The sequence below is a fragment of the Fistularia commersonii genome, chromosome 8, assembly GCF_037954325.1.
Source record: "Fistularia commersonii isolate RoL2024-O1a breed Wild chromosome 8, RoL_Fcom_v1.0, whole genome shotgun sequence".
Taxonomy (NCBI): Eukaryota; Metazoa; Chordata; class Actinopteri; order Syngnathiformes; family Fistulariidae; genus Fistularia; species Fistularia commersonii.
The window spans coordinates 7,649,471-7,660,391 of NC_141291.1; the positions used below are offsets into that span (position 1 = coordinate 7,649,471).

The 10,921-nt window shown below is 47.2% G+C and overlaps 1 protein-coding gene across 2 annotated transcripts; it reads left to right on the top strand.

Moving 5' to 3' along the window:
• Positions 1-5,247: 5,247 nt before the first annotated feature.
• On the top strand, positions 5,248-8,821 carry LOC147231793 (inositol monophosphatase 1-like). Of its 2 annotated transcripts, none has more exons than XM_086150890.1 (9): positions 5,248-5,437; positions 6,186-6,272; positions 6,349-6,485; positions 6,580-6,684; positions 7,361-7,406; positions 7,490-7,598; positions 7,672-7,780; positions 8,310-8,461; positions 8,628-8,821. In XM_086150890.1, exons 2-9 carry the CDS (start codon positions 6,210-6,212, stop codon positions 8,753-8,755), a joined length of 849 nt encoding a protein of 282 aa, XP_086007016.1. In that variant the 5' UTR covers positions 5,248-5,437; positions 6,186-6,209; the 3' UTR covers positions 8,756-8,821. The 2 variants fall into 2 exon arrangements, with proteins under 2 accessions (XP_086007016.1, XP_086007017.1); XM_086150891.1 differs by having other exon boundaries at positions 5,292-5,429.
• Positions 8,822-10,921: the final 2,100 nt, after the last annotated feature.

Below are 10,921 nucleotides of genomic sequence, written 5' to 3' on the forward strand. Positions count from 1 at the left end.
TAAAATAATTTTGACTAATAGATACGTAGGCAGTAATGCTGTCTTGCTGCTCCTCTTCAGAGCGCCTCAATCACAACTCGCCGCAGCCGGGGCCAGCCCACCGTGAGTTGTTAAATATCATACCTGCAACTGGTGCACAGCACGACAGGCTATTAAACCTGACACGGCTGCTGAGCGCCTACAGGCGTACGTCCATAAAGTTTAAACATACACAGGGAAGTGTCTCCCGTGGAAAATGGCACATTGAATAAAGAGAAGTGGCACCATAAAAGCAGACATCGATTGCCGCCGCCGTGAGAGATAAAAGCCTGGGCAGCCGCGTAGAGCTACGTGCCGGCCTTTTTTGGTGGCCGGCCGTGCCACGCAGTAGACTGGACCGAGGCCCACGTGCTCTGTGAAGCGAACGGACCTCGTCTCTCCACAGGCTGTTTCCAGGGCCTCTGCGTGCTGATGACTAACAAATAGTTTTCGAGCACATTATTTGAGCACACCCCAAGACTTGTACTTTTTTATGCCCCCCTTGCCACCACCCTCCGCTTCCTAGAATCAATCGTCCATATCCGTCTGCAGCAGGGATTTCTGTCCTAATCACGGGTGTTGGAAATAAGGCTCTGAGACACAAACGTTTACCTCCAGCATTAAAGAGCAAATTAATTTGTCAGTTGAATTAATCTTAAATCGTGAAGCGCGCCATTAAAATTTCCCACCATTCAATCATAGGTAGTTATTTATCGGTCCAATGCTAATGATTGTAATCTACGCTCTAATGAATGCAGGGAGTGAGAGGCAGTTCACTTTTTTGGAAAAAAAGGTTTCTATTTGTCAGCAGACCATCTCAAAGCAAGCTTCCTCACCGATATCCTCGGGTTTCTCATCTCCTGCTAAACCTGTGCAGACACAGACGTATTAACCCTAACTGAGTGTCCTCGTTGCCAGTCAGGAACTCCGAACCATTATTTCTGAGAAACTGAGGAGATGAATTTCCTGCACAGACGTGCTCCCTTTAAACAAGACTTTCTCATTGTCTGGCTCTAACTCACGCAGCAAGGCAAGGAAGCGGCTACCTCAACTGTTTAAGACTCTTCTTAACTTTCCTAATGAACCAATCATCTCGCTCTCGGCGGGTTGCAGTCAGCCGTCAACTCGCTGTGGGATCGATTTGGGCCACTTCCCCCCTTCACATTTCCTCACTTGTAACTCAGGAGTTGTCCTCTCATGACATAGGCCTTCCCCTTACCGATACCTCAGAAAGAAGGTCACGTTTCTTTGTGTGCCGTTCTATTCTTGCTAGTCTCCAGCCCTGAACGTCTGGTAAAAAGGAGTCGCTCAAAACTCAGCTCCTCCCGTGAAAGAAGGCTCTTGTTAGCTTTCAGCCCCATCAGAAAGACTCCCTGCCGCACAGGAAGAACCATGACACTGCCCTTACGTTGGCTTCCCCTCTGGTTGCTCCGGAGAACGGAAAATTGAGTTTTTTAGAAGTTATTGTGCCTCGAACTGAATACATCTGCCCGATTTATTGACAAGTCAAGTTAACTTTCAGGTGAAATTTGAAGCCAAAAAGATATCTTTCTATATATTGCATAAAAAAGAAGGATACAGAGACACATTGGATCCAATGCAGGTGACAAATAAGGTGTAGCTACACTGATTAGCATCTGATCTAAACTTTCATTGGTCTGTTCGCTTATTTAATTTCAAAAATCCAGGAAATCCTTCCATGTTTGCTTTTGTTGTAGGTGCAGAATCCGTCCCCTGCTTTCCCGCTCATGCCCACGTGAGCCTCTTTCAAAGCGCCGCTGTATTTTTCATCTCGTCAGCCGGAGAGCCAGTAAATAACTTGACAGCGAGTGGGTTGTATATTTAGAACATGTCCTTGATTTAGTTTAATTTCTGTCTGTACGGAGAAATGGCGGAGACGGTGCAGAGCTCCTGAAGATGATCACCTCAGATAACTGTCAAAGCTGTCCAGCCTGGGCAGGCGTGCTCCTGGTCCTGTCAGCCGCAACGCCACAACCGCCGGCGTGCACAAGGTCATATTTAGAAAATTCAAGGGCGAAGCGAAACTGAAGTCAATCAGTCAAGGTTGATAACCCGTTTTTTCAGGTTTATTTTTTAGAGAGAAAAAGGAGGCCGCTGTCGGTTGATTCCATCCGATAATACCACACATCAGTGAGTCGGCGCAGTAGCTTTCTGACCTTTTGTCAGACGCCAGCCGTAAGACACATGAAACTTTAATGTCAGTGTGCTGCTGTGCGAGGCGACGATGTAATGAAATGACGGTAGACGGAGAGCGAGCCCTCCTCCTGCCATCAGACGTGCCGGCCCCGCCGCCGTGGAAGAAGACTTCTAGGAACTTTGACCAAAGTTCATCTGCCGGTTCCTGATCAGTTTACGCTTGCTGTCGAACCCCATGGTGTCGTGCATGAGTACTCAGACATCTCATTGGCTGTCTGAACCTGTCGTCTCTATGTTTGCATCCATTTGGATAGAAGGCAAAAGGTTACTGGACTTCAGAGTTGTCCCTCTTGCTCCTGATGAAGAGGCAGGGTTGCTTCTGTAGGTGTGCACACTTTTGAATCCAAGACATTCACTTACAAATAATTGTCGCACTCTGACAATGAGAGCGCCACCGCCAACTACTGTTGTGGATGTGCAATTAAACTTTATTCTAGTACGGCAAAAAAAAAAAAAAAAAACATGTTCCCCAGGATCACATGCGCCCCCCTGGCATCGCCCCACTATTTGAGAAGGACTGGCATAATGGTTGCCCTCAAAGGGACACATGTAGCGGTAACAGTATAAATTTAACTAAATATAACCAAATGTAAAATAAAATGTTAAATAACTTAGTGTGAAATAACTCTGAATTTATTACTCATTCATTCCAAAATGTTACATATGAATTTCCACCTTTCTTGAAACAGCCTCCCATTGATGTGGATACACTGCAATCTAATGAATTGTGTAGTTTAAGGTCAATGCAGGCGTTAGACTTATTTATTTTAACAGAATCAGACCTTCTAAGACATTCTCACGAGCCACATTCGGCCCGCGGGCCTTGAGTTTGACACATGTGGCCTATATTGTCCAGATGCATGAAAGAGAGGGTGAATGGTTGGATGTTTATATAAGACTGCAAGTCTTGCTGACATGTGAATGAGAGGGTGAAAATGTTGGATGTCTCTTTACGTGGCCCTGTGATTGACTGGTCCAGGGTGTTTTGAACCCCCGCTAAGCTGTATAGATAACGAATAAATGACTGAATTTAACATATTCTTTCCATCATCCCACAAAACTGTTTGCCATTCAACAACATTGATAGCCGTACATTTCCCTGCTATCATCAGCTCAATGTTTACATTCGTCTATATCCTGGTTTGACTCCTATGATTCAATTAGGTATGTTTCAAATCAACGGCCCCTTATGAGAGCGTTCAGACGTGCAGCTCGGAATTCTCGCGGCCGGCCTCTCTGATCTGCTTTAAAAAAAAAGGTTTTAACGCAAGGACACGAGTTAAATGAAGCCGCCCGTCGTCCTCGGGGCGCACTGCTGACCTTGGGAAACATCCCCCCGCCAATCCAGGTAAGCAAACACCCAAAACATCCATCACTCAGGATAAATTATTCATTCTGGTTCTGCTAGAAAGACAGCAAGACTGATGTATTTGTTTTGCCCGTCCTATCACTTCTCTCAGTCTGTCTCACAATATTCTAGAGAGCATCTGATTATGTTTAGTGCACGACGGGAGCAACGGGGGAAACATCTCCCATGCTGCTCTCATTCAAATAATAATTCAGCGAACCCTCCCATCACGGAGCCCCACAGTGATCCGCTGAAATGGATATACGTTATCTCGGCTGCGTGGCGCGGTCAGATGGCAAGATTAGAAAGTGGCACGATGACGGTCTCCCGTCGGTTGCTCAAGACGCCGCTCGGAGTGAAACAAAGCCCCCGCCCTCCCCCTGAATGTTCACCCTCCTGGTGCTCGGCCTGTCACATCTTGTCCAATCGAGAGTAGCTGCGCCGGAGGTCCACACCTTCGCGCACATACGAGCCAGTCGTGAGAGGTGTGGCCGAGTTTCGTGTCTCAACAAGCCCCGGCAGCCGTGCTCCCGCTATCTGCCCCCGCGCTGGAGGGATTTAGACAATGCGCCGCCTAATACGTACCCTATGGTATCTGTGAGAGCGTCTGTCCAACCATTATCTCACTAATTGGAAAATCCATTGAGCAGCAAGGACAGCTGAAGGTTTCAAACAAGTGTTTTCCCTCCGCTGCAGCTTCTAGATATATAACAGCGCTCCAAAAAGGGGAGAACCTGGTGAATCTTCATCTTATAATAAAGAGTGCTACATTGTGAAGCACTGGAAGATCGACAAACACAACTTGGATGTAATCACTGAAAGATATGTTAAGAAGGAATAAGCAATTAGATATATTGAAATTGAAATTACCCCCAGTGTGGGACGATTAAAGGCACATTATATTCTATTCCTTATGCAAATCTGGACGTACACCTGGAAAAAAAAAAGGAAAACCCGACTACTCAAAGCATTAACTTTGCAATGCATAATTGCATATTCAGTTCACTGCATAATGATGATATGGATTTGTTTTGGACAATCACTGAGTTGTGTGTGAGCTAAAAATTAGCACGTGTATGTTCTCTATGTAATAGCAATACTTAAAGCAGTTGTTTCAGGCACAGGCGTATGCCAGTGTGTATACACACACACACACACACACACACACACACACACACACACACACACACACACACACACACACACAACTTTCAATGGGCATGCAGGCACACATTACCCATGTTGCCCCGGGGGAAGGGACTGGTGGGAGGAAAGGGGCACTGTGTGTTTCCCACTAGCAGAACACAATAATAGGATACAAAGGAGGAGCTTGATGGGTAGCAAAATTACGGGAAACATAAAAAACTAACTGGAGCTCAGTTTATGGTGCAAAACAGAGTCAGGAACTGGGATTCTTTTGCTCATTTCATTTATATGAACTTTCATGTGTAAGAAATCTGTGTGGGTATGAGTATGAATACTAAATGTGGAGAGAGTTTTTGTGTGTTTTACAGCTGTTTTACATCAAAACATGAATATTGCAATGATTATAGGTTGTCCACGTGTGCTCAGCAGTCTTGGTGCCAAAATGAAATGATCGCTAAAGGGTGAAGCAGTAGAAGAAGTGGTAAAGGGTGTCAAGGTATCATGATGAAAGAATTCTGTTTCCTTTTTTTTTTTTTTTTTTTTTCATATCCCGGCGTGCAGTGAGGAAACCATCCAGGGCGGTGCTAGTGTTTTTCCTACTCCAGGGCGAGGGGCTCTCCAGCAACACAGCTTAAAGTTTTATCTTCTCCAAAGTAAGGTGTACTTGAACCCAGCGGCGACCTGCGACAGCCCACCCGAGGTCACACGGTAACGCCGAACCGCCGCTCTGCACGCAGGGACTGTGTGTGTGTGTGTGTGTGTGTGCGTTTGTGTGAGAAAATGTGTAGCAGTGGGTTCACCTTCTATTTTTCATTTTTTTTTACAAAATATTCAAGTTTTATATTAGGAATAGGCTTTATAGAGAATGAAAACATTCTTCAGATTAACTTTCTGGGATGAAATCTGTGCTTTTCCTGTGATAAAGAGGGTTAAAATGTGAATGTATGGAAGGAGGGTGAGACGAGGAGGAGGGTGTCGCGAGTGAATTTCCGAACGATGACATTTTGTCTGTCGTAAAGAAACAAAACAAAAAAACAGGTTTAGGTTTTCTGAAACGAGGCGTGTTTTTTTTTTAAGGGCGGCCTGAGATTTTCTGTTTCGTTCAACGCCGGCTTTGCAAATCAGTGAACTCTCAACCACGCATACTTTTAATAATTGAAACCATTTTACCACAAAAAAACAAAACAAACAGTGGCATGTGGAGCTGTTTTTTTATTGCTTGGAATCAAGTAAGCCCTGCTTCCAGCTGCAGAGGATGTTACATAAGGGCCTGTGTTGCAAGCGAGGCGTGCTCGCGTGCAGGTTACATACTTGCCTGTTGGCACACACCTTTCTTCAGCTCAGCACAACATTACAGATGTCTGGTTGCTGTCGCTAGGAGATGCGGCTTTTGAAAAGCCTTGCCAAGGCTGCCCTTTAACGTTGTGTGTGTGTGTGTGTGTGTGTGCGCGTGCAGGAAAGGACGCGAGGAGCAGCAGAGATGGGCGACCCCTGGCAGAAAGCGTATGACGTCGCTGTTGAAGTGGCCAGAAAGGCCGGAGCGGTGCGTCCGTTGAGTCCTTTCAGAGCGCTGCGGAGAGACGGCGCACATTTCAACAATACCTTTTTCTCCGTTTTAGGAGGTACGGAAAGCCGGGGAAAGCGAAATCAGGGTCATGACCAAGAGCTCCACTGTGGACCTCGTCACTAAGACCGACGAACGGGTGGAGAAAATCATCATCGGGTCTCTCAAGGCCGAGTTCGGAGATGCGCACAAGTGAGGCGGATGTTGACATCGGCACGATATGCGGCTATATATATGTGTGTGTGTGTGTGTGTGTCACGGTGTCACCGCCTCTTTTCTTCTGCAGCTTTATCGGCGAGGAGTCGGTGGCCAAAGGCGAGGCGTGCATCCTGACTGAAAAACCCACGTGGATCATCGACCCTGTGGACGGCACCACCAACTTCGTCCACGGGTGAAGCTGCCGTTCCCGTGAAAAAAACATTTTCTCTTAAATCTTCCCCGCGGAGCTGGACGGTGATCGGTCGTCTCAAACTCCCTCTCGGTAAACGGGCGCCGACCTGCGGCGGTCTGAAGCTGCACGGACACGCTGCGGGTGGAGTGGTTGTCCACCCTCAGGCTGTGGACGCCGCCACGAGCAGACGTCTAGCCAGTGTCTGGATCTGGCATTCAAACGCGAACGAATTCAAAAGCGATAAATCCAAATCGGAGACTCGGTGAAAGCATCCCGTCCGGGGGATCCTGGGCTCAGCCTCTCGCGGGGATACGACCCGCCCGAAAGTGTTGGAACAAATCGATACTTTTTGGAAAGTTTCAAAACGGTTTCTTGTTTAGTTTTATTTAAAAAGAAAATGAACTACTGCTGAACCCTGTTTGTGTGAGTGTGGGTAGAAAGTCAGACACGTGAACTTTGAAAAGACGTGCGCTCAAACCTAGGAGGGAGTCGGAATAAAACCCCTGACCTTTTTCCAGATTGATATTAAAATCTGACGAGCCGCTCGGGGCAGCCCGCAGCCGTTTCACAATTCTTCCATTACATTTCAATACCGTAACACTTTGGAATTGTTTTTAATTCTTATAAGCAGAAGAGCTGAATGTTGAATTGTCAAGTTTACACTTTGTGTCCGCAGCTTCCCGTTCGTGGCGGTGTCCATCGCCTTCGCCGTAAACAAGGAGGTACGGAAAAGCTCGCCGGAGCAGATCTCTGACCGTCACAATGTGAAAACCGGAGAATTTTAAATTTATTTTTTGGTTTCCAGCTGGAGTTCGGCGTGGTGTACAGCTGCCTGGAGGACAAGATGTACCGAGCCAGGAGGGGGAAAGGAGCGTTTTGCGACGACGAGCAGATCCAGGTGTCCGATGTGAAAGGTAATGCCGCCACGTTCGGCAGGGAGGTCCGGTTTCGCCCCGCCGACACTCTAACACCCCTGGTACTCCGCAGATATCAAGAAATCCATCATCATATCGGAGCATGGCACCGACAGGTCCCCGGAAAAAGTGAGCAAGATCTTCTCCACCATGCAGAAGATCCTCTGCATCCCAGTGCACGGGTCAGTGGACACGCAGACCCGTTTCTTTTATTTGAGGGGATCCTAACGTGGAGGTCCGGGAGCAACGGAGGAGGTTCAGTGGAGACTGGGCTGTCCAGATGTGTGAATAACGGGGTGAATGTCCATAAAATATGAACGAGAGGGTGAATGTTTGTCTCAGCGGCCCTGTGATCGACCAATCACAGCAGGGATGCGCTCGGCGTTATAGATAACGAAGTTTCTAGAGGTTTTACTGACTGGAAGTAGTTATGAGATGAGATGAGATGAGAACAACTTTATTTATCCCGAAGGAAATTGTTGTGCCAGAGTTTCAAGTAAAAACATAACAATAATAGATAATAGTAGGAAGGAGGAAGAATAAGAAATACAATGAAATATAAAATGTCTTAACTGTTAACTACAAAGATTTGAACATTCCCTTCGGCTGAGGGTAGAGGAATTAAAAAGTTAGTTGCCTTTGCAAGCACCTCCTTCATCCAGTCGCCTTAGCGGTGTATCTTTTCTAATGAACTAATCCCTCTGGCCGCAGGCTCCGAGGGTCCGGGACCGCCGCCACCAACATGTGTCTGGTGGCGTGCGGGGCGGTGGAGGCCTTCTTCGAGATCGGCATCCACTGCTGGGACATCGCCGCTGGAGCTGTCATCGTCCAGGAGGCCGGCGGAGTGCTGCTGGACGTCAACGGTGCGTATGCGACGGGCTGCAGCTGCAGAGGCAGCGTTAGCGTCGGCGTGTCCTCACCTGATAGAAGGAGAGGGTGAACGGCGGGGAACAAAAGCAAGATTTGTTGTTTGAAAACACTCACTGCGGGTGAAACTTGCTCTAATAACAGGTCTTTGTGAAAATTCAGGGGGCCCGTTTGATTTGATGTCTCGGAGGATGGTCTCCGCCAATAACGAGGTTATCGCTAATCGGATCATTAAGGAAATCGAAGTTTTCCCCGCGGAGAGGGACGACGCTCCGCCCAAGAAGCAGTGATGAGACGATCCAAGAGGAAGAGAAGCCATTTCTGTATTTTACCTGAATAAAACTGCTCATATCCAGTCACTGCTGATATTTCCCGATTAGCCTTCGTATTGTGATCAATGTGTTTTGCAGTCGCTCAGATTTTAGCGACCTGAAGGTCACATGTGAGGTTTGTCCCTCAGAAACATCGACTCCTCCGGCGTGCCACGCCTTTCGCCGCCGTCATTATTTTCGCCGCATTTCCAAACAGCTCATCTTCTCCCGTCTCGAAAGACGCTAATGTGCAATTATCTGACGCCGATGAATTTCTGCTGGGGTGATTACACTCATTAGAAGCCGTGGCGCTCGCAGTAGCTCCATAAACACGGGCCCGTCAAGTGTCGTTTCATCTGCTCCCGGTTTACAGTGACGTATCGCCTGATAGCACCTATTTGGGCATTCTTCATATTTGCACGATTTATCGCGGCCATGCCACTGCTGGCCACTAGAGGTCAGTAATGGATCACCATTTACATGGAAACTTTAAGAGTCTCTGTGTACTGATTGGTGAACTTATAAATATATATAGATAAACCTGTATTTTATTGCATATTTATGATTGACAGAAAGCTCTGAAGTCCCTTTAGTTTCCAGCAACACCTTCCCTGCTCCGGCGTGGAGGGACATCACGCCATCCGTGGAAGGAGGTCATTTTTCATTTCTGGGCTCATATACTTCATTCTGGTCTGTAAATTAATTACTTATAAGGAGCACATTTGGCAGGAATGGGGGTGGTGGTGGTGGTGGTGGTAGGGGCCTGCGGGGAGTGGCGGCGGCGGCGGCGGTAGCTAGTGGGGTCTTGAGTGCTGTTTAGAGAGCGGAGAAACGAGCTACGAATAAAAAGTAACCGTGCAAAGAAAAGAACAGGAGCCACAACACAAACAGCGACACAGGCAGGGGGCTGAGTGACAGGGCGATTCTAAGCGTTCCTTTTTGGAACGGCTGCAGCTTCGGCGGGTAATTATACTGCAGCCGCACAGGTTGCGTACAATGAGGTGTTAGAAGCCAGATCAGAAGGGTCTTGTTTTTCCAGTTAACAACACATAGTTTATTAGTAAATGGTGAGAAACATAGGTCGGCATTGAGGGAGACTTAGAAAATACACCTTTGCCCGTGAGGACGAGATGTTTGAGATCTCTGGCTGGAATAGTTTTTGGGTAAGTTTAGTCCAGTCCAGGGTGCTACTCGTCCTCCGAGTGATCGCACTTCCGTCGATGTTCATCTCGGGAGCCAATATTCTTGCTTACGTCGGAATTCCACTCCTAATGTGCAACATAGCACGATTTTTGGAAGTTTTGCCATCAGAGGAGTCTGACGTAGTCGAGGGAGCCAAAATGAAGTTTCTAAAAATGAAACACAAACGAATAAAAGCGAATGTAGCTCGATCCAAGATGGCTTACAACCTTCCTCGTGTCAACGAATTCTGTATCCCATAACTATTTCCTGTGCTAGATATGTTTTAACGTCACGAACGGCGTACGCCGGAATGATAAATTAGACTCCCGATGAATTTTCGGGAGATAGCGATGTAACCGTGAGACGGCAAACGTCCAAGATGTAGCTATGGTTACTGGCTCCTCTCTCCTCCCGGCTGCACAAACCGCCTGTATAGCAAACAGTCGTCTGAAACCACATGTGACGCCGAAAGCAGCGAGTTTGTTGCCGCCGCGACTGATTTGTACATAATTTGGAGCGTCTCATTACCTCTTGGCACTGAGCTCAGTGGGACGATGTAATACTGGAAGTGGAGAACAAAGAAAAAAAAAAAATCCAAAGGAGCTCCTCCAAAACATCCAAAGGGCCTGTTGGTGTGCACAGACACATGGGAGATGAACACAGGTGACCAACCGTCAGGAGCCCATACCTGCAGTGACCCTCACTAGAACATTAGCAGGATGAAGTTACTACTACCTTACCAAAGAACCCCCAGTTTTTTGCACAAAAGGTGTGAGATCTGACCTGTGGATTGGTTTATCTACAATCCGCCCAAAAAGGATCCGTCGGGCGATGGATATCCACGTTTGTGAGACATTCCTGTCAGACAGATGCTTCCTGGATGCACAGAGAGACACATCCATAAATACAATCAGCGATGCTCTGAAGACTTGAACAGAATTTTCAAAACAAAGACAACCCTTC